Below are 25,078 nucleotides of genomic sequence, written 5' to 3' on the forward strand. Positions count from 1 at the left end.
TAACCATATACAATGTGAAGTAAAAATTAACGCATATGAACCATGTTTAACAGACATTGGATGATATTATTCGATTACTAAATATTTGATTTATAATTTGATATTCTGGCCGTGTGAAGCCACTCATGGCTGTAAGAACAAGAAAATGCATTTGGCCTCTATAATTGAGAGTAACATGTGGCTTCACATGGCTGTAAAACAATATAAAAATAAAACAGGTTTGTTACGCATATTATTATTTATAGAAATAAAAACTTACGCAAAGAAACACACATTTTATTATTTATTTATTAAGAATTGTACTACAAAGATAAAAAAGAATATTAATATTAAAAAATACAATAAATTTAAGCGAAAAAAAAAATACATTTATTTAGTACACTGATGAACTGCACAGAAACAAGATAAGCAATAACTTTTTTTGACAAATATTGCATCTACGTTCCTTAAATCTAGGAATGGTCATCTTGTCAGTCGTAACCTACTGATGTAGTATACCGGTAAAACAATAAGCAGCCGCATTGGCTTCACGCGGCTATTAGAACTACACCTTTGTTTTATGGCTGCGAGTAGCACATGTGGCTTCCCTTCCAATTATGCAAAAAAACGTACGGTTTACTGAATAATGTGACCAAAAACTTAAAGAAGTTATAATTTATATCGAATTATGCACAAAAAACATAATGGCCAGAAGGATCATTTTTTTACATACCATTGTATGTAAAAGGTAACACCCAAGGTGTTAATAGCTGTTGAGTGAGAAGTGACCGTAGAATGGTAAGAGCAAAATTTGACTAAATTTTTAAAAGCGAGATACAAAACAATAAAAAAACATACTGGAATGGAGTGGAAAACAAAATGGAATCTTATCGAAAATACCAAATCGACGAAGAACAAATTCTGAGATGTCCTGAGACAACAAACATAGAAGATATAGATGTCAAAACTATCATCATCATCAGTGGCATTACAGCTCGTTGTGAGCCAAACCCTTCTTCAGAACAATCTTCCATTCGCCCCTGTCTCTGGAAACTCTTCCATGCTTTAACTCCGATGGATTTTAGATCATCCTCTATGTTATCTTGATACCTAAGTTTTGGTCTTCCTCTGGCTCGTCTTCCCACTGGTCCTCTTCGGTCGAAAATTTTTCTAATAGTTGCATCTTCATCTCGCCTAATTACATGACCTGTCCATCGAAAGCGTGCTACTTTAATACATTTTATAACGTCAGATTTCCCAAAACTTCTATATACTCAAAGTTATAGCGCATATGCCACAAAACCTGTTCTTGGATTCCTTCATATATTTTCCTTAGAATTTTTCTCTCGAAACGTTTAAGCAATTCTTGGTCGTTCTGTGTAAGTGACCACGTTTCAGACCCGTATGTTAACACTGGCCTTATTAGTGTTTTATATATGGTAACTTTAATTTTTCTGAGTAGTTTTGGGGCCATATGTTTCCTCAAGCCATAATAGCACTTATTGGCAAGCACTATTCTTCTTTTAATTTCTTCGCTGACATTGTTGTCTTTGGTCAGCAGCGAGCCCAGGTAGACGAAGGTGTCCACACCTTCCAGTTCCAGATCATCAATTAATAGTCTAGATATCTGGTTGCCTGATCTAGTACAATACATATACTTGGTTTTCTGTGCGTTTATTTTTAATCCCATTCTAAGTGCAGACGCCCTTAGTGATCGAAATGCTTCGATCAGAGATTCTGTGGACCTAGCAATAATGTCTATGTCATCTTCATATCCGACCACTTGTACAAATTTATTAAAGATGGTGCCATTCATATTAATATGGCACTCTCGAATTACTTTTTCTAGTGCAAGGTTAAATAAGAGACACGACAGTCCATCTCCCTGTCTCAGCCCATTTTTACAATGGAAGGGTCTGGAAAAGTCGTTTTGGATTCTGACTACACTCTCTACGCCTGTGAGTGTAAGTTCCGTTAGTTGAACAAGATGAAGCGGCATTTGAAATTCCACCATAGCCTGTAGAAGTTTTTGTCTGTTGACTGAGTCGTATGCGGCTTTGAAATCCACGAATATGTGGTGGGTGTCGACTCAGAACTCAAGCGTTTTCTCAAGAATCTGCCTGACTGTGAAGATTTGACCCGTTGTTGATTTATTGGGTCAGAAACCGCACTGGTAGTTCCCAACTATTTGTTCAGCATAGGGGATCAATCTGCTGTACAATACGTTGGACAATACTTTATATGCCACGTTAAGTAGGGTGATGCCCCTATAATTATCACACACCATCATATCTCCCTTTTTGTGAAGAGGGTGCATTACACCTAATTTCCAGTCCGCGGGCGTTTCCTTCCGTTGCCCGATTTTGGTTACTAATTTATGCATGTGTTTAAAAAGGGTGTCATCACCATTCTTAAAGAGTTCGGCAGGAAGATTGTCCAAACGGAGGCTTTGTTATTTTTCAGTTTTGAAATGGCTTCTCTAATTTCTTCTTCGGTGGGGGGCGGCTCTTGAGCGTTTTCATCCATTTCAGGCAAAGTAATTTCTATTTGGTCTTCTTCACGACTATCGCTAAGCAGTTCTTCAAAATGATTCACCCACCTGTTTAGTATCTGTTCTTTGTCACTAATCATTGAACCATATCTGTCTTTACATGCTGTTATTCTTGCTTTGAATTCTTTTCTACAGCTGTTTATCTTCTGGTAGAATTTTCGCGAGTCTTTTCTATTGTGGCGGTTAACAATCTCGTTTAGAGCGTTTTCGTATGGCTCTTTCTTTTTCCTTCTGAACGTCCTTTTTTCTTCTCGTCTAAGATTTTCATAGTCTTCCAGGTTTGATCTCGTTCTGCGCTGCTGAAGTCTCTTATATGCTTCATTTTTCTGTTGGTTAATGGATCTACATTCTTCGTCAAACCAATCTTCGTTTATTTTAGCCTGGTTAGGTTTTAAAAATGTCAAAATTTTAAAGATGTCAAAACTATATTCATCATTATTCTGGCTTTACAACCCTGCGTGGGTTCTTAATAAATCGTAGATTATTGGTATATATTCATAGATTTTAAACAGGCTCACGACTTTAGATTACTCACGATTAATAGACACAAGTTATAATAAATATTGCAGAGCTTTAACATCCCTTAAAAATACATCCGACTATAAAAGGATTAAAGCAAGGTGACTGGTTGGCACCGACACCGTTCAACCTATTTTTGAATATGTGATAAGACAGTTGAATATAGGAAGAGCTAATCTCATAAATAAATCAAAAATAATTGATGCCTATGCCGAAGACATTAGCATTATATCTCACAGAACAGAAGGGACAACAGAAATATATTCAAAAATAGTAGCAAAAGAGACCAGACTAGAAATTAATATTCAAAAGACAAAAGGATTAATACGTGTAAGAGCTACGGGAAACAGACCCATAGTTGAATTAAAAGACGATATTGAAAAGTATAAAGTGTCACACATTCGGGAGTTAAATTAAAAACGGATGGAACAGAAGAGCTAGAATTTAAAGAAGAATAGTAAAGTGAGACAAAGCTTATTTTTCATCATCATCATTCTGGCTTTACAACCCAGCGTGGGTCCTAGCCTCCTTAAGAATTTATCTCCAGTAGTCCCTATCCATCGCCTTCCTCCGCCAAGCACGTATTTCCATATTTCTCATATCTTGATCTATGTTATCTAGGAATCTTGTTCTGGGTCTTCCTCTTCTTCTTTGACCAATAGGTCTATCAAGGAGCGTTTTTCTAGCTGGGTCATTTTGTTCCATCCACATTACATGCCCTATCCACCTCAGACGTCCTATCTTTGTGTTTATATGATATGTTTTACGACATCTGGTTCCTGGTATATTCTATAAAGTTCGAAGTTGTATCGTCTTCTTCACAATCCATTGTCATTCACTGCTCCATAGATTCACCTTAGCACTTTCCTTTCGAAACATCGTAACATGTTTTCATTATTTTTTGTTCGTTTGTCCAGGTATCTGAACCATGTGTTAGGACTGGCGTATTATTGTTTTGTAGAGTTTTATTTTTGTACTTCTTGATATAATTGTGGATGTAATAAGGAGATTGAGACCAAAATAGCATCTGTTGGCCGTGCAAATTCTGCGGTTTATCTCTGCGGTAGTATTATTTTCAGTGTTAAGGAGCGTTCGCAGGTATACAAATTCGTTCACTGCCTCGATGACGTCGTTTTCTATAACAAGTGACCGTAGGATTTGTGGTTGCATGCTTATTTTCAAATACTTCGTTTTGTTGGTGTTTATTATTAAACCCATTTTTGTAGCTGATTCTTTTAATCCCACATATGCCTCGTACAGCGTTTTCCGTTTTCCCAACAATATTGTTATCATCAGTATAGGCCGGGATTTGCGCTGATTTATTATATATTGAACCAGTGGTTGTGATTTGTGACATACGTATTACTTTTTCCAGAGCCAAATTGAACAGTATACAGAAGAGAGGGTCTCCCTGGCGCAGCTCGTTAATTGTTTTAAAAGGCTTAGATACTTTTCCCTGAATTCGTACTCTACATTTACCTTTTTCAAGAGTAAGTTTTGTTGAATTTACCAACTGATTTGGTATTTCTAGCTCTTTCATTGCTTTGAACATTTCTCTTCTATTCACCGAGTCGTAGGCTGCTTTATAGTCTATAAATATGAGATGAGTATCAATGCCATATTCCAGTGTTTTTTCCAAAATTTGTTTCAGGGTTGTAATCTGATGAATTGTCGATTTACCACCTCTGAAACTACTGGTATTTTCCTACTATCCGTTCTGCATATGGTGCCGTACGGTGACACAGTACTATGGAAAATATTTTATACGCTGCATTTAGAAGCGTAATTCCTCTGTGGTTAGAGCATTTAAAGATATCTCCTTTTTTGTGTATGGTGCAAAGTATTTCAGTATTCCAATCAATGGAGAGGGATTTCTGTGTCCATATTTTTTTTATAAGCTGCTGTAATGCCATTATAGTATCATGGCCATCATCTTTATATAGTTCAACTGGGAGATTATCTATTCCGGGTGATTTCTTTCTGGCTAGCTTTTTAACAGCATTTTTAACTTCAAGAATCGTTGGTGGTTCCTCTTCCCTCTCGTCTGTTCCCCTTACCTCATCTCTTTCGTCTTCCAGGTTTTCTTCTCCTCTATATTAGGTGCCTAGTTAAAGTATTCCACACATCTATTTAATGTTCAAATTTATGGTCGAAACCATAAACGATAACTTAATAAAATCTATCAAGGACGTAGAGAAAATATGCAATACAAATAGCAGCAAGGATGAGAAGGAAAAAAACAGTCGTCCCAAAATTACGAGTATTAATTTGATAGATGCACTTAAAAGAAAGAATGTACAGATTGCTTGAATTTAAGAGAAGTGGAAAGACCCAAGTAAGAAAGTGCTACAATACAAATAGAGTTGGTGTAATTCCTTATAGAGAAATGAAAGACAACATAATACAATGTGTTAGAACAAGTGATTTTTTTTCGGTTAATAAAACTGCAACTGTTTTGACCTATTTTTTCAGAAGCCTTGTCGTTCGTCTTAATTTGAAGTTCGTTTTTCCAATACTAATTAAAAACTTAACTACTTATTGAGGTATTAAGGAAAAAACTGTCTGAAATACTGCAAAAGTTAGCTGAAACTAATAAACAATGGAAACTATAGATGTGGCGAACTGTATTTTGAAGATGTAAACAAATAATATAAAATATAAATAAATGTCATGCATAAATGCTTCCATATCTTTAATTTTTTTAGCACTACTAAAATTTACAATATTAAAATTTCTTTAAAAAAAATCCCAGCAGTTCATTACTTTTCAGGAACACCATCGATCACAGCGAGAACAGTGGGAAATACGACAATTAGACAATGATCTTCTTCAACAACGACATTCGGAGAGAGAACGAGAAAGAGAACAGAAGGAGTTAGCGGATCAGCGCATGTTGCTTGAGGGTAGTGGAGGAAGTGCTGAAAAAGCTGGGGCATCAGCCACAACTACTGCTTCATCTGTGTTCGATCATGACGATTTCAAACTGCAGATGATGTAAGTTATTACAAAAATTATAAATGTTTATTCTATTTATTCTTTAAAACTCTTACATAGGCTATCTTAATAAATACATTTGGTGAAGGAATAGTGTATTTGTAATAATTTAGAAACCGTTATCGGACCTATGTATTGAGAATAGGTAGTAAATTTATTGAAAGAACTGTCATTAAGAGATTAATCTTTTGGCAACTTAAGGGGGTATGTTTACGCCACAGTTAAAATGAGTGGCATTCAAATAAACTAACGTTTAACAATTCTTTGAGTAGATGGCAGCACGTGCATTATATTCTAATATTTTGATTTTTCCGAAATTTAATTCTCTGAACAGCGACATTGTTGCCAACGAGGCCAAGTATTGGGACTTATAATATACGATCGTTAGAATCGGTACAGTTCATTCTCAATCGGCAGTCTTCTTCAATGTAAGTTGAAATTAGCTAGTATTAGAAGTTTCACAAATTCTAATTTTTGGATTGGATCATTCGATATAATTTTTTGTATCGTGTTGTGTTGTTGTTCATTTACCTTTTAAGTTAAGTTGCTGTTTTGATTTTGAGTGTTGTTTTTTTTTAATTTATAAACATTTTAAATAGTGCATATCAGTCTTGTTTTCTAATTAAATTAAAAAATTTAATTTCAAGTACAAAAAAAAATTACTTACAATAAAAATATACACCTGTAAACCTCATAATTTATTAGCCCAACAGCGGAAGCTAAGGGCTTATCAGGTCATTGTAATTTTACATTTTTTTTTGGCAACAAGGCTATTGAATTTATATTTAATTTTAGTCGTTAAACGAAAACCTTCCGTTGCCGTAAAAAGCTCACCAGCTCACTCAATCTTGTTTCTAAAATTGTAACTTCTGCAGTTCAAGATCATTCAAGTCTATGCACCAACATCGAGCCACGATAGAATAGTTCTATGATGACTTGTACACAGCTGTTTCAGAAGACCAAGAACATTTTACGGTAATATGTGGCGACTTTAATGCCAAAATAGGAATAAGCACTGATCCAGCCGAAAATGCCTCGGAAATTTTGGCAGACCAGGTAGAAACGAAGGGGCGAAATACTCTTAAATTTCCTATTAGAAAACAATCTATATTTAATGAATATCTTCTTCTATAAGAAGATCCATAGAAGATGGACTTGGAAGAGCCCCGATGGTAAGACAAAAAATAAGATCGACTTCATCATCACTGACAAAAAACATATAGTCAAAGATGTTACAGTCTTAAATCAATTTTCAGTTGCAAGCGATCATAGAATGGTCCGAGCAACTGTAGAAATCAATATTAAGCAAGAAAGACCGAAGATGATAAAAAGTAAAAAATTCAAACCTTGGATGCGCCCAACGAATGAACTTAACTTTGAAAAATATATCACCAGTAACTTACTCAGAAATACAACAAGGGAGGACGTAAATAACCTAAACGAAGAAATAGTAGATACATTAACACAAGCTCAGGAAAAATTTGGCCCTAAACATGGAAAAGAACAAAAAATTAGTAAAGAAACGAAACAAAAAATGGAAGATCGTAAAATGCTGAGAAGTTAAGGAAATGTTGACTCACAAGATATAAACAGCATCAATAAAGAAATCTCTAAAGCCATCAGACGGGATATGAGAAAAAACAACAACGAGAAAATTATAAAAATTATAGAAGACAACAAAAGCATGAAAGCATTGAGGAGAAAAATGGAAAATGGCAAAAAAGAAATCTTCCAACTTAAAGACAAAAATGGAAATATTATCTCAGATAGACCAAGCATATTACATATAGTGGAAAGTTTCTATGAAACATTATATAAAAGTCAAGTTATTCCAGAGCTCATCGAACAACCAATACAAAAGGTACATAATGTAGGATCGGAGGATATACCAGATATATCACGAGAGGAAATTCAACATGCCCTCAAAAATATGAAAAATAATAGAGCTCCGGGGGAAGATGGTGTAGTCATTGAGAAAATTAAACTAGGAGGTCCACTTTTGATGTCCCGAATCCAAACATTTTTTAATCTATGTCTGCATAGTGAAAACATTCCAAGTAAATGGAAGAATTCGGTTACAATCCTCCTCCACAAAAAGGGGATAAATCAGATCTCGAAAACTATAGGCCAATTAGTTTGCTTAACCACCTATACAAGCTCTTTACTCGAATACTGACAAACAGATTAGAAGCAAAACTCGATTTCTATCAATCAGAAGAACAGGCAGGATTTCGAGCGGGACACGGAACAAACGACCATTTGCAATGCCTTAAAGCTCTAGTTGAAAAGTCTATCGAATATAACAGACCCCTTGCTCTTATCTTTGTCGACTTCCACAAAGTATTTGACACAGCAGATGTGCTGATTAGGGAATTTTTTAAGTAAACATATTAAGTAGGTACTTGACATTTATCCTACTATGCATAGAACGTTCATTCATTTGGAAATATTTTATTACTTATTTCAGGCGACAACTCTGAATTATTTACCTCCCCAAAAATATTTATTCCAAATTGATAAAGAAATTTGGAATTGTTTAAAAGACAGGTAAATAATAATTAAAAAAGGGATTATGGTAATTGAACCATTTATGTATAAGAACAGTATTTATAAGAAATCTAAAATACCTTGGTCAGTTAAAAAACAGAGTCACTACAATAACAATTTTTTTCATATCGAATGTCAACAGGGGAAGCTTTTTTAATATTTTTAGTTACGGAAATAATTAATTGACAAAATTTAATTAGATCATTATATAATATTGTTTTGTCTATAAAAATTAAATTTGTTAAAAAGTGAATAAAACTGGAATTGTTTATGTTTGTGTATTACGTAAAAACCAGTACAATCCCGCAGTAAACTTTACTGACCACAGTTAGACGTTCAACCACGATTATATAACGTCAGGGTGCCACAGATAAAAATGGTATACTTGTATATTTAAGACATTGTGACGTTATACAATCATGATTGAACATTGAAAGTCAAACGAAGCCAAAATATTAACTGGAAGGAGCCGCTTTGCTAAACACAACCACGTGATTCGTATTATCATGGATACCGCATAACCCATAGACAATTTGGCATTGTCTCACCCACAAAACTAATAATACCTGAATGCTGCCTTCTACTAAATGACACGTGAACTTATCCATCTATTAAGTGATAGCCGAACTAATTTCTCACTATCAAAATGCCAACTTATTACGGTATAACATCTTTAGGTACAGTTAATTGAAAAATTACGGCAGTATGGATAACGAACATTTGCTTAAAATATAGGTTTTTGGATAATTAATCATTTAACGTAGTTATTTTGTACCTAAGTTCAAAAATTATTGCACAATACCAATTTTTAGACACGTTACCACGTAAGTTATGACATGGATTCATTTACGTAGAGTTATGAAAACATTACTGCTTTCTTTGGAAATTTTAACTAGCTATCTTTAAAATAGAAAGTTTACAGTTTACGCACATAATCATAAGTTGAAGATTTGTTTTGAAATATTGACGATAACAGTTCTTCTTCTTAAGGTGCCATGCATTTCTGCGTAGGCGTCCACCGTACATCGTCTTGTCAGGTGAGATGTTAAATATTCTGGATTAAATAATTCTGTTTTTAGCAGCATTGCGAAGCATTTCATAGCTGTGGATTCCTGTCCATTGTCGAATATTGCGCAGCCATGACATTTTTTTACGTCCGAGACCTCTCCTACCCTCTATTTTCCCTTCGAGTATCAGTTGCTGAAAAGTGTATCGTTCTCCTCGTATAATGTGCCCCAAGTATGCAGTCTTCTTACTTTTTACATAATTAAAAAGTTCCCTATCCTGTAAGCCCGCTCTTCTGAGTACTTCCTCATTTCTGACCCTGTCCGTCCATGATATTCTGAGCATTCGACGCAGGCACCACATTTCGAACACTTCAAGTTTGTTAATGGAACTGGCCTTTAACGTCCATGCTTCCATTCCGTACAGGAGAACAGGCCACACGTAACACTTAAGCATCTTGTATCGGAGGTTGAAGTCCAATTTGCGATCAGTCAGAAACTTACGAAGCCTCAAAAAAGCATTTCTGGCTTGTTCAACTCTGCTCTTTATTTCATTCTCGGGGTCCCAACCCTCATTCAGCAAACATCCCAAGTATTTGAATTGCCTGACTTATTCGATTTCTTCTCCAGAGACATATATCTTTGCGTTGGGGTAATCATTTCTACTTATAATCATTGATTTTGTCTTCTTGATATTTATTTTCAAACCCCGAGCTTCACTTGCAAGAGTTAGATCATTCAAAAGGCATTGAAGATCTTCGATGTTATCTGCCACTATGGCTGTATCATCGGCATACCTGATGTTATTAATAAATATGCCGTTAACTTTAATACCCTTATTAGAGTCTTCCACTGCTTCTGTGAAGGTTTTTGCTACGTATAAATTAAACAGCATTGGAGACAGTATACAACCTTGCCTTACTCCTTTTTTAATGGAGAAATCTTCTGTTTCGTTGGAATTTTGAAGACGTACTGTTGCTGTCTGATTCCAATACAGATTGGCAATGATTCTTATATCCTTTGCATCTAATCCCAACTCTTGTAGGTATTTTATCATCAATTCATGTTTTACATTATCGAATGCTTTCTCGTAATCGATGAAACAGATAAAAACATCCTTTCTTTGATCTAAACAATTCTGTATCAATGTTTGCATACTAAAGATCGCTTCTCTCGTGCCAAGTCCATTTTTGAAACCAAACTGACTCCATCCACTGACCTCTTCACATTTCTTAAACAATCTAGTGTGAAGTATTCTCAGGAAAAGTTTCAAAAAGTGACTCATTAGGCTTATTAGTCGGTGGTCCTTGCAGAAGTTCGCACGTGGTGTTTTTGGTAGGGCGATAAATGTAGATCGAAGCCAATCTTTTGGAATCTGGCCCGTATCGTAGATGTCGTTAAAGAGCTTGACAATAATGTCTAGGTTTTCTTCATTAAGTAACTTGATTGGTTCTGCGTACATATCATCTGGTCCTGGGGTTTTGTTACTTTTTAATAGTTTGATAGCGTGTACAATTTCAGCTTTCAAAATACTTGGGCCATACAAATGGTCTCCCAGTTGTGGTGGTTTTTGTGTTCTGTCATCATTGAACAAATTGGCTGTGTACATTTTCCAAGTATTAAGTATATCGCTAGGGTCCGTTATTAATTCATTTTGGTCATTATGTATACCAGTGACTTGTTTTTTCTTGAAGACACCAGCAATTTCCTTAATTTTCTTGTGAAGATTGAAGCTGTCGCCGAGTTTATATAGGCTTTCAGCCTCGGCGCAAAGTGTAGTCATCCAGATCTCCTTCGCCGCTATAATTTCTTTACGAATTTGACTGTGTATATTTCGGTACCCTACTTCGTCCTGCCTGATCTTACACTGCCTGCGTTGTTCCATCATCTCTAATATTTCTTCTGTCATCCACTCATTCTTGGTAGTTGTTTTACTCTCGAGTAGAAAAGTGTTGTTCAACTCATCAAATCATTCTTTTATGGTGGTCCATGACTTTTCAACATCATTCTCAGTTGCCATATTAGAGAACCTATTGTTTATTTCCTCTGTGTACGCTTCATTTGTTTCATTGTTTTTGAGTTTTCTAATGTTTACTGATGCCTTCTGGTGTTTTCTTTTAGCTGTAGCGAGCCTCAGTTTGATATTTGCTACTAAGGGATTGTGGTCGGATCCTATGTCTGCTCCAGGTAATGCAGATACCTTAGTAATAGCATTCCTGTACCTTCTATTAATTGTCACATAATCTATTTGGTTCCTTATAATGCCCTGATGTCCGTCTAAAGGCGACTTCCATGTGTAAAGCCTCCTGGGTGGTAACTTATACCAAGTATTCGTTATGACTAGATCTTTGTCTTGACAGTACTGTATCAATCTGTCCCCTCTGTCGTTTCTCTGACCAAGACCATATTTTCCAACTACGTGATCTACAGCTCCTTCCCCAACTTTTGCGTTGAAGTCTCCTAATACGATGTTAATTTCGCGATTCTTAGTCACCTTTCCAGGCTTCACCAGGCTTCGTCTAGCTGTTGATAAAATCGCTCTAGTTCTTCTTCTGGCTTGTCTGCTGTAGGGGCGTAGACTTGTATAATATTTATGTTAACTTTTCCATGCAACTGAATAAGTATGACTCTTTCGGAGATCGGGACAAAGTTCTTCACGGAGGCGCGCAAATTTTCGCTTATCAGAACTCCCACCCCATGTCTGTGGTGAGGGTCTGTGCTATCACTGCATGAGTAGTAAAGGGTTTTACCAGGAGTATTGATCATGCCTGTGCCTTCCCATCGCAATTCGCTTATGCCGAGAATATCGATGTTAATTCTGTTCATTTCCTGAATTAGATTTTGTAGTTTGCCTGCTGCAAATAAGCTTCTAACATTCCACGTAGCAATTTTGATTGTCTTATCAAGTTGAAACCGGGAGATTCTTCGCACCCCTTGGCCATTTAAGGCCTGCCCGGGACTAGGGGCCGTTTGTTTTGTTTCTTCCAACATGACAAGAAAAAATCTACGGACGGATGTCCTGAGGAATATAATGCGGTAGTTTCCTACTTGCTTTCCGCATCGCAGTACCGTAGCCCTCTAACTGTTTCAGTCTCACCTACGGTATTCTAGTAAGAAGCCGGTTTAGGATCATTTCCTTTACGCCTAATTCTAGTACTGGTGATCGCTGCTGCCCTTCACCAGGTTGATTCTATACTATCCCTAGAAACAGGGTTGCCACTTCCGTTGAATTCACTGAACCGAATACTATATTCTCCACCTTCATCATCGTTGTGGTCTTCACCCGTATCCCTGGGCAAGGGGGCCGTGTTATACCCCACGGAACTGGGTCCCTATCTGAACTTAGCCATCTACTAGCTCCGGTCTACTGAAGCAAGAGATGCCCACCCCCGCGACGTGGACGCGCCAGACAGGAATTACTCATATGAGCGACAGAGAAGGTGGCTCTGTGCCCTATGAGCCGAGTTAATGGGAATGTGTGATACCATTCCCAAAAGCACGATAACAGTACCTACGTAAAAAGTATACAAATTTTAACATTGTGACATACCACCTTAAACAAAACTAAGTATTCCTTACCTACGTGAATGAGGTTAAGTTTGTATGTAAATAATAAAATAAAATACATTTATACCTACACACCATAAAATTTCCAACTCCCACATAAAATTTGTTTTGAAAACAATTGTTTATGCAATATAAATAACTTCATAACTATGCAATATAAATGCAAAAACAGAACAAAAAAACAGCAAAAAATGCAACAAACTCACAGCCACATCTAAACAAACCAGAAAAGTTACAAATTGTACTTAAAATCACATAAGAGTTGGTAGCTGATTTTTCTTTAGTTTCATGCGTGGAAGACAATGATGTTAGATAAAAAGTATGTGTTTTATTTCGCCAGGTATGGCGTAGGTACCGGTAAAGAACCATGAACTCAACTGTACGTTGCTATTAAAACAATAAAGATGGCCGCGATAAAGGGTAATATCATACAAACTTGAAGGATGTTTTAAAAGATGTAGGGTAGTTTTATTTCAAATTCCCCAATTATATTATTATGAGCATATTCATTTTAAAGATAGCATCTTGTTTTCAGATTTTTTCGCAATTTTGTATGAATAAATAATATACGTGTATAAATAATAGATATATCCATAGACAAACCGATATATCGGAGCAGTGGAAATTAATATTAACCTCAAAATATGAAAATGTTACGTCATACTAACGTAACTCATCGATTGAGTAACTTAGAAGTTGTTTTATTCCCGATGGGGGTCGCTACTGTCAATATATATGTCAAAAGAATACAGGACTGTTTATCTTTGGATTGAGTTGATAGTTGATTTTTTAAATCAATGTAATTAAATCTTTGTAATTTTTATTTATACTATATTATGATTTGTTAAATTAGAAATTGACATAATTTTGATACTATAAGCAACGTATGTCAAATTTTTGTTAATCAAATAATCTGTCAAGCATCATTCAATATATCATAATTATCATATAATGTGTTTGGCAAACAAAATTTTTGTATCTGACGTTGAATTTGGCGAAAGATGAACGATACCATCATCGAATGTTCCTTCCATTCCTGAATTATGGAAGAAGCCAATCATTGGACCACTATTGTCAAATGCAATTTATGTGACGAGATACCTAGAACGGTTCCATTGTATCAGTGTCCACTAAATCATCAGTACTGCATCGATTGTTTTGTTGATCTAAAGAGGAGGTATAAGGGATACCAAAAAAATGGGGCGACCTGTGTAGTATGTAAGGTAACTGGAGCTTTTACTCAAAGCAAAGTAAATGCGGATTTTTTGAATAAAATAAAAACTAAACCTGGCATTGGCAGGCCCTACAGATACAATGCTAACCAAATTTTTAACAATGGATTTAATTGTAACAGGTAAATATACGTTTTTATCAATAAATCTGTTGGGAATAAACTACAACAAAGTAAACTAATTATTTTTTGAGCAGCTTTGGAAACTACTTCTATTTTGAAAGCTGAAACGACTAATGAAATATTTATTTATAGTGTAGGTTATTCCAAACATGATTTTTTAAAATCTAATATGCGCCAAGAAAATAGTTTTATGCATTTGACAAAAATATTTTTAAAGACATACTTATTGCCGAACCTTCAGCATTACTATTTGTGATAAAAGTGATCTTTTTCTTTTTATTTCTTCTTTATTTTAAGCAAATTGTCCGTTTTATTTCTCTATGCACTTGCTTCCTTGGTGCTTTAGTCTGTATATCCTCCCATTAGAGCTCTTTTTCGGTAAATATGTTCTTTTTACTCTTTATTATAAGCAAATGACCTGTTTTATCCTGACACCACTGTTCCCCCCATGTTCAAGTTATCCCTCCTCTTATTGTTTGTTTTTTTTTTTGAAAACTAGGTTTACATTTATAAACGTGATTTTCCAATTTTTGGAAACCTACAGGTTGTTCAATAATATCTACAGTAAATAAATATTTAAGCCCTAGTAATCCGAAATAATCAAATGTATGGGTGATGATCTAAAAACTAAATAGAAATCTACCCCAAGGCTGCATCATCTTGGTCATTCTGTTTTTTCAGTATTAAATGTAGTTTTCAAAATTATTTAATGGTTTTCTTTTTACTACTATTGAGGAGATTGATAGATTCAAGATCGAAGACCTTTGAGCCTCGTAAAGGGCATTATTCATACAAAATGACTGAAACTACTTCTAATAGACATAATAAGACTAGATGCAGCTTACACATGTTATCAAACTAAATTGAAAAAAATGTACATAAATTTACACAACGAAATTCAAACAGAGAAAACTATTTATAATAAATTGAAAAGTAGAAACCCTTTGAAAAACAAAAAACAATTTCTTTTACATATTTATTTAAGCATCGTAGATAGAATGATAGAAATTAAAGGATAGAAATGGGTAACTTGAAAATAAACCCAGTTTTTATTAACGCCACTCAAAAATACTACGAACAAAACTTTGCAAGAATTAAAATGGGACAAGAAATCACCTCGCCTTTTCAAACAACAAAGGGACTAAGACAAGGCTGCTGTCTGTCACCCACCTTATTTAAAATCTATTTGGACAGATCCTTAGTGAAATGGGTAAAAAAAATGTAGAAACATGGGACTAACGGTGGAAGGAAACACGCTATATACACTTTTCTTTGCGGATGACCAGATAGTAATTGCCGAAGACAGCTACGATCTTAGCTAGAATGGTAAGAAAACTGCAATAAGAATATGACGTAGCAGGTCTAAACATGAATATGACAAAATGTGAACATCTCTCAGTGGAAACAGATGAAATATGTGACCTAGTCTTGGAAGACGACAAAATCAAAGTCGTGCAATCCTGCAAATATTTGAGGGTCATTTTCAACAAGAAGGGAAATAGCGCAGATGAAATCAGGGAGAGAATAAACAAGGGCAGAGCAGCGTTCCGTGCCTTAAACACTTTTCTCTGGCAAAAAACAATTCGACGAGAAACCTAAAAACACATTTACGGTAGTATAGTCCAAAGTATTACACTTTACGGTTCGGAAGTATGGGACGTCACCAAAGCTAATAGAAACAAACTTATGACGACAGAAATGGATTATCTGAGACGAAGCTGCGGTAGATCGAAACTGGAGCGAAATATCAATGATGACATAGAAAGAAAACAATTAATCTGGTTCGGACATGTTAAAAGAATGCCAGAGTACAGATGGCCTAGAAGAGTACTGGAATGGATCCCTCCTGAAAGAAGAAAGAGAGGACGACCACGGAGAAGTTGACGCAACGATATTGATGAAGCAATGGCGGCAAGAGACTTAGAAGAGGCAACTGCATATGACAGAAAAAGATGGAAATTGGGGGCGGAGAAGCGGCGACAGCCGTAATCAATCCGTTATTATATATATATTTAAGCATCGTCTACAATAAATTTAAGATTTCTTCAGTGTCAGCATCTGAACTACTCATATTACCAGCATATATTATGATTGATTGAATGGTAATGTTAAAGAATCTTAATTTATACCTTCTTCACATTCATAGATCTCCTGATTCTTGCACGGAACTATTTTTTTAGAACCTTTTAAATTTGTTAGATGACCTGCCCAATAAAAGCAGAAAGATTCTATGCGGTGACTTGAATATTAAGTAATTACGCTGTTGTTTGTGCTACCCAATTATCCTTGGTCAATATATTCGAATCGTATGGTTTCACAATGCACGTTAATTCTCCTACAAGAATTACTAAAAGAACAACTACCATAATTAATTATATTGTCTCAGATTTCTCACCTCTTGATGTACGTTCTACAATTATTAATGTAGGACTCTCTGACCATGAAGCAGTTTATACCAAGTTTAACACTCTTAACAAACAATCCTCGAAAGCCCAACGTTTGGGTAGGATTTTTTCCGCTCAGAACTTTCGTAAATTCCAAAATTTGTGCTTGACTTCTGGGTGGCACTTTCCCTATGTAGACGTGGACTATATTTTCAGGGATTTTTTAGATAATCTTGTCTGTATTTTCAATAAGGCATTTCCTTTAATTACAATTAAGTCAAAATATTACAAACCATGGACTACTAAAATATCAGAAGAATATGCGTTCACTACTATACATCAAGAAATTTACTACCAATGTCTTTGTCACTGAATATATCTCCAAGTACAGAACAGCCTATCTAAAACTTATCAAAACAGCTACAAAAATGTATTATCAGAATCGTCTGGGCAGCTCTAAAAATGTTGCAAGAGAAACTTGGTCCATAATAAACGATCTTCGAAATAAAACTAACACAGCTCAAACATTTTCTCTTCCAAACCCTGAAAATCTAAATGAATACTTCGTTAATGCGAGTAAAATATAACATTACCTATTTTGTCATAAAAAGATCCTATTTCCTATTAATTCAATAGCGTTGAATAACAGTGATAAGAAGGTAGTCTTAACACTTCACGCCATGTTTTCTTAGTAGCTAATCAATTAAGTATATATACATTCTCTTTTCTGTTCATTTTTGCAATTTGTAATAATTCAGGTTATGCAAGTTTTGCGTCATACTTGATCTGGGTCTTTGTCAACCAGATAATAATTTCCATTCTAGTTGAAACAGTGGAAAGTTGCTGTTCTAAAAGAACACTGTGATATGGAGCATTATCCATCACACTTAAAATTAGCTTTTCTGAATTGGGAATTACTTGTTCACTTATCCATTACGTGAAAATTTCATTGTTTATTTCCCCATAGTAATCAGCTACTTTAGATTTTGGGCGAAATAATAAACTTGTTTCAGTAACAAATCCTTTCGAAGAATTGATTATACAACGTTTACCATCATACCCTTGTAATAAATAATGCTTCACTTATCGTTTCGTATGGTAGATTTATTTAAAACACACTAGATACTCATGATTTAGTTTATTAGTTATCTAAGTACAATACTAGATAGTACTCAGTTGACTTGACAATACTAACTTAGACCGTTCTCTTGATTCTTCATTCTTAACAATAATGATAATAATAATACATAATCCCGTGATTTCCAGCTATTTAACACAAGTGCGCTTGTTGATATATTATTGTTTTTACTTGTTTAAGTTGTACACATTATTTTATAAGCTTTTGATTACATTGCAAATTTCACTAGGTCAGAGCGCGTTCCAGTTACACCGATATTTTCAATGTCGTAAACAAACAATCATCCGTTTAGCAATAAGCAATAAACTGAATTAGGTTACTTAGATCTGATGCTTAATTAAATCCCGTTACACCCTTCTGGTACACAGACAACACTGTTGTCTTGCGGAGAAATTGTTTTATTTCCCTTTGAATAAATAAAGAATATAAAAAAACGTTGAGCTTGAAACGTTTAATTTAGATACCTAGAGTACTATTTATAATTTCTACAAAAAACTATTTAAACAATTCTTATATGATTTACAAACAAAAAACTAAATAAACAGTCATTATTATTCTGGCTTTACAACCCTGCGTGGGTCCTAGCCTCCTCAAGAATTTCTCTCCAATCGTCCCTATCCATCGCCTTCCTCCGCCAAGCACACATTCCCATATTGCTCATATCTTCATCGATATTATCAAGGGACCTTGTTCTGGGTCTTCCTCTTCTTCTCTGACCAATGGGTCTATCAAGGAGCGTTTTTCTAGCTGGGTCAAGCTTTTGTTCCATCCGCAATACACGCCCTATCCAGCTCAGACGCCTTATCTTAATATGTTTTATGATATCTGGTTCCAGGTATGTTCTATAAAGTTCGAAGTTGTATCGTCTTCTCCACACTCCATTGTCATTCACTGTTCCATAGATTTGCCTAAGTACTTTTCTTTCGAAACATGCTAACATGTTTTCATTTCTTTTTGTTAGACTCCAGATCTCTGAACCATATTAGGACTGGGCGTATTATTCTTTTGTAGAGTGTTATTTTTTATGTCTCGATATAATTGTGGATTTAAGGAGGAGTTTGAGCCCAAAATAGCATCTGTTGACCGTGCAAATCTTGCGGTTTATCTCTGCAGTAGTATTATTTTTAGTGTTAAAGAGCACTCCCAGATATACAAATTCGTTCACTGCTTCGATGACATAATTTTCTATAACAAGTTTCGTAGGATTTGTGGTTGCGTGGTTAAAATAAACAGTAACTGTTTTATATAAAAGTAAGATAACGGAGATATAATAAATTGTCTCCCTGTATCAAATCCAGATGGAGCAGTCTTTAGCTACTGTTGTTGACCAAAAGGTAGACTCATGGATATAAAGAAAAAAAAATTGCTACCTTGGATTTTGAACAGGAATCATCTTAACGAACTGATATCCAGCAACACAACGTACGATTAAAGGTAAGTACAGCGGCAAAAATAAATCTTTTCGTGAATAAACCACGGATGACTAGAACATCTTGAATTCCATGTGTGTATGTGGTCGTACCGAGAAACTTGTGAACTATTTGTAATCACTTAATCTTCCAGTGAACAACCCAAATGATTTGGTACGGCACATTACTTCCTTACTTTTCAATAATGTGCACGAATGAATAAGATTAAACTAATAATAATATTAACAATGAGTTTTCTACATATATAGCCGACTGCAGTGGTCTGAACAGATCGGATGATGACAGAAGACCAGCCAAAATGTAACAGTAACACGAACCTGACCTGTCAATATACGGAACTAAGTTCGTTTTAAAATTTAACTGCACACTATTAAAATTTTTTTTATATTTGCTAATTGATTTAGCTCTTAAGGCAGCAATATTGGTGCGGTCAATTAATGCTCCTGGATTACTATTCTTTTCGTATTTAATTCCTAATTCTCTTAACACAATGCTAACATATGTGTTTCCAATAAATATAACTTCTTTATCTCTTCATTAATTACTTATACTTTGCAGACTAACATGTTTCGTTAAAAAAAAACAGAGAAGTACAAAATAAATCTCACTGTTCTAATTACTTCAATTATATATAAAAGTAAGACATTGAAAGTCTTAAGTAAATATATATAAAGTGGGACAGATGTTACAAATCTCCTGTGTTAGCAACGGTTTTGCTGCTATATCTTTACGTTTTCTAGTTTTATATGCCTTACCAGAATCCCTAAGTTGTGTTTGTTCCTTGCCAAAGCTGCCAGTACCATTACTTCTTCGGGTTTTCACTTCAGTCATTGCAACAAACTGTACCCGTTAATCACAACAAAATAAATAATAATATGTAAGTTTGAAAATCTGAAACATAACCTCTTTGTAAAGCAACAGACAAAGCACCTTTAAAACTTCTACTCTTCACGTGACGATTGAATCTACTTTGACCTTCAGTCAATTTTCAACTCAATTGCGTGTTTATCCAACCATTCGATTATCTCTCCTTTTTTCCATGCCGTTGTTGGCAATTTTTCTGCTAGTCTTGAATGGTAACTAGCATTATCCATGACCATGACAGAATTTTTTGGAATTAAATCCAACATTTGCTCAAAATATTCTTCAAAAACGTCAGCAGTCATTTTCTCGTGGTAATCTTTGGTTGATTTTGAGGCAAAACTTAATACTCCGGGGCCTGCGTAGCGCAAGCGGTAGGATTCTTGCCTCGCATGCCGGTAGTCCGGAGTTCGAATCCTACCGCCGGCAAAAACAACTAGACATTTTTAAAAATGTCTATAGGCCCCAGGTCGACGCAGCCTGAATAAAATGAGTACCTTGGGTAAAACCAGGGGTAATAATAGGCGGTTGAAGCGTAGCACTGGCCATGTTACCTTCCTTGTATCCCGTAGGTCCTAGATATAGCAGACTACCCTGCTATACTCCCAAAGCCGCGAAGCGGTATAAAACGGGAGACTCTTATTATACTTAATAATCCACCATTGACAAAACCGTATTCGTTTCCAATATGGGTTATTATGAGTCTGCGTCCTTTTCCAACGGGAATATTGTTTATTCCAGTAGATACACCTTCGATGAATGCCTGACGGGAACTTTTCACATTTGTATCAACCCATAGATATGGTACAGTCTGAGCTTCATTTAGCCAAGTCTCGTCCAAATAAAAAATTGTTTTCCCTTCTTCTCGTTACTTTTTAATAGTTCTTAGATAATCTAGTCTCCAACATACAATGTAATCTTTTTCAATTAAAACGGATTTTCTTCTATTCTTTTGCCAACGAAATCCCATCTCTCTCAATACTCCCCTTAATTTCTTGTTGCTTATGATTGGTAACTCTTCGTTTTCTCTAATTAATGTTTTGATTTTGTCCAATGTTGGAAATTCTTTGTTAAAAAAAAATGAGTGGAGGCATCTTATCATGTTTTTATGTATTTCTTCAATTTCCAAGGGTTTACTCCCTCCACTCTTCTTGGGAGATGAAACAGTTCCTCCTTTTCTTTCTTTTAGGAATCTATAAATTGTTGCTTCTCCAACCCCTGTCATATTTGAACACATGTTAACGATTTCACGAACATTACTTAAAGGGCGTTGATGTACAAGTGCATCGTGTACATTTCATATTATATTTTTCTCTCTTAGACTGAAGGCACCTTTAAAACTACACTTAACCGGGATAAAACCTGTTGTCGACGTCATTTTTAAATGCAAATAACAAAATATCGACACCAAAAACGTAGGTAGGTAAGACATGAACAATGTACATCTACAAACTAAATGGAAGATGCAAACAATTTCTAATTTATATTATTGGCATAAGCTGTAATGTGGCATAAAAACTACTTAAAGTATCATTAGTGAAGCCTTACCAGTAATTCCAGGTAATCGTTCAAAGAAGGTATTCTTTTTGTGTCAGGCGATAACTTGTTTAGAAAACAATAATCACCTTTAAATTACTGTTTACATTAATTTATTTCGTGAAACATTGAATTCTCTCGTTAATCACCCGTGTATAATTAACAATAATCGTGTGGCATATATACCGACATTTTTTACGCACAAAAAAGGTATAGTGAGATTAGTGGACACTTATTTTACAGAAGATTTTTTAAAAGATAATGAATTGTTGACGGCATCTTAAAATATTAATTTTTTTATTTATTTCAAAACAAGTATAGGGTGACGCCTATGGTTTTTTGACCTATTGAGGATTTGCATACATAATGTGCTATCAATATGATGGAAAAGGACTATAAATATATTCATTATGATGCTATGCAAACCAAGATTTATAAAACTTAATTTTAGACAGTCTTTTATAAATTTCTAATTTATTACGAATTTTAATTAATCAATTTTTTGATAATTTAGTAATCTTAATTCGTATATATGACATATGCCAATTCTTTGAGGAATCATTTAAAGAGCTGGCATTTGATTTGCCTCATTCTATCTGCTTCTTCAAATCCAACAAATGGCCGGGTTCTGACACCCATAACCAAATTTTTTAATGTGTTTTTTTGGGGAGTCCAGTCTCTTTTGTGTTTTTTTCAACGGATATATTACATATTAACATAAAAACAGCTTAAAGGAAAATTTCTGTATTTTTCGATCAAATGAGATTTATATCATGGTTTTATTGTAGCGTAGCTCTGAAGATGGCTTTGTAAGCCAAAAGCGCTGCTTAAAGATACTTTTCTTTTCCATTCTTTGATTTGTCATAAGGAGTGTGTACAAAAACATATCAGTCTTTACATTTAATACTTTGGTTGTGTTATTCTATTTAGTTAGTGAATAGATTTCTTAACACTTATTATGATAAGACTTGTATTGGAATGTTTCCAGCATTTCTATTGATTTCGAGTGTACCTGTTCATCTTTCCGGTTTATTTCTAATTTACTTATCTCTGGCTCCAGCCCAGAGTTTATATTTTTTTTATTTTAATTTTTAATTTTTAAAGGATATCCTATGACCTTGGTTGTTTTCCTTGTTAAAGATCTTATAAGATACATAATCACACCGTTAATTCAATACGTTTCACCAATGTCTTTATTATATTTTAGGTTAGATTTGAAAGATCAAAAAGTACAAAACGGCTTAAACGTAACAGTTGAAGCATTATTTCGGCTTCCTACGGATGAAGTGCGATTATTACTAAGTAAAAAAAATGGAATCGTCGACCGAGTTGTCTCAAAGCCATCACATGTATTCGAAATCAGCCAAAATACTCTCATTAAAACTAATAGCCAACGAACATTACCACAGCAGTCTAAAGTTCCCATAAAATGTCCTCACAAACCATGCAAGAAGGTAGTAGCAACATCGACATTTGTGACACATTTCAAACATGAACATCCAAATATTCCGAAATATAATGTTGAAAGAGGAAAAGAAATTTGTCTTCCGTGCGACGTTTCAAGTATAGAACATAATAGTAACTACTGCATAGCAGTAATAACTGTCTATGAGTTTAACAAAATAGATATAAGAAACTCACAAAGCTCACAGAGCGTTATAAAAACATGCAGCAAGTTCAGTCAACACATTCCCATAAACTCTTTCTGGCTCATGGTGACAGGCTCTCCAGAGAAGAAACCGAGCCAAGCTTCGGCTCTTTTCTGGCTCTTTTGTCCATGTGAGGATCACTATCGCAGTACTATAGAACTCTGTTCAAAATCGGATTCTATAGCATTCTCAACTTATTGCGAAGTGCATGTCACAGCACATAATTTAATGTACAAAGACATCGCAGGTGAACTAAATTGTTTAATGGTAAGTAAAGCATCTTTAGGAGCTTTGCTAAGGGAAGGGCCAGAACTAAATTTAAGAATAACTGTACACTGAGTAAATGGTAGTAAAGTAAACAATTATTGTAATTTAAAATAAATAAAAATATCCATTAAACGGCATTCACTAGTTTATTTGTATCTTATAGTAGAGTCGTCAAAACTTTTATCTCTATAAACAAGACGAACACGCTGAATTTTGCTGAGAATATCAATTGTGAAACCCCAAAAAAAGATGCAAAAAGCCTACGCCGGGCTTCTTTCTAGCCCCCCCCCTCTACGAAAAATATCGATTTACCAAGAATCTGTACGCCGTCGAAAAATGTTTTAAACAAGAAATGTAGCTGAACAATGCTCTTAATAACGCTTCAAGCGACCGGTGATTTTGAATGTCAGTTACAAGCGCGAAATCAATTTTTTAAATAAAATTTGCATTAGCTCAACGGTAAGAATATCTTTTGATCGGAGTTTCCTATCAATAAAAACTCAAACACTTGATATCTATTGATATTTGTAGATGTGATTAGTTTTTATGAAAGGTAAATGACCAGTTAGAAGGTCAAACTGCTCAGTGTAATTATTTTAGTTTGAAATAAATAGTTGTACGCAACCAACTATGTCTTCTCAAAAAAGCTAAATAGCGGACGAACACTGAGCGTATAATGACCGATGGGAAACCGACTATTTGATGACAAACAATAATAATAAACTACAGTGCCTTGTGTGTATACAAGTTCTATCAGTTCCCAAAGAATGTAATATAAAACATCATTATACTTCGTTGCATGAGAAAAAGTTTTCACAATATACTGTCTAGACTTGACTTACCGTAATCGCGGAAAAAAAAACTGAAACAATAAAATTTTTTTTTCAAAAAGTCAAATAGTGATCAAAACTAGTATTGCGGTTTCTTATGAAGTAGCTATGTAAATTGCCAAAGCGAAAGAACCATTTAGTGAAGGACTCATTATAAAGAATTCTACAATCAAAATATCAGAACTGTTTAATGAACCAAAAATCACCGAGAAGTTCAAAACAGTTGCAGTATCTCATCAAACAATTGCGAGACGTATACAGCATATTGATGAATACGTTTCTAAAAAGTTGTATGACACAATTAAAAATGCACGTTTTTGTCTTTGTGTCTCGACGAAAGTACTGACCAGTCTGATGTCAGTCAACTTGTAATTTTTATTCGAACTATTAAAGATGAGTGTAGAAGAGAGGAGAAGAGAAGATGCTCAGTTTAATTCCATTACATAGAACAACCATTGGAACTGACAT

At 34.8% G+C, this 25,078-nt stretch overlaps 2 protein-coding genes across 2 annotated transcripts in view; both read left to right on the forward strand.

Annotated features, from left to right (window-relative positions):
* Hk (potassium voltage-gated channel subfamily A regulatory beta subunit hyperkinetic) overlaps positions 1–25,078 on the forward strand; it is a 398,149-nt gene that overhangs the window by 44,757 nt on the left and 328,314 nt on the right. The window contains exon 3 of the mRNA XM_072534383.1: positions 5,820–6,043. Within this exon, the coding sequence (XP_072390484.1) occupies positions 5,940–6,043 (104 nt within the window). The 5' untranslated portion in view covers positions 5,820–5,939. The remainder of the gene's footprint in view (positions 1–5,819; positions 6,044–25,078) is intronic.
* Positions 14,030–23,917, forward strand: LOC140444764 (uncharacterized). The gene is made up of 2 exons (XM_072536526.1): positions 14,030–14,515; positions 23,072–23,917. Exons 1-2 carry the CDS (start codon positions 14,205–14,207, stop codon positions 23,850–23,852), a joined length of 1,092 nt encoding a protein of 363 aa, XP_072392627.1. The 5' UTR covers positions 14,030–14,204; the 3' UTR covers positions 23,853–23,917.

This window comes from Diabrotica undecimpunctata, chromosome 6, assembly GCF_040954645.1.
Source record: "Diabrotica undecimpunctata isolate CICGRU chromosome 6, icDiaUnde3, whole genome shotgun sequence".
NCBI lineage: Eukaryota > Metazoa > Arthropoda > Insecta > Coleoptera > Chrysomelidae > Diabrotica > Diabrotica undecimpunctata.

Excerpts from the sequence above, each read along its gene's own strand:
- LOC140444764 (XM_072536526.1), top strand. The coding sequence starts at position 14,205 with ATGGAAGAAGCCAATCATTGGACCACTATTGTCAAATGCAATTTATGT. Across the intron at positions 14,516-23,071 it reads AATGGATTTAATTGTAACAG|GTTAGATTTGAAAGATCAAA; the intron begins GTAAATATACGT and ends ATTATATTTTAG.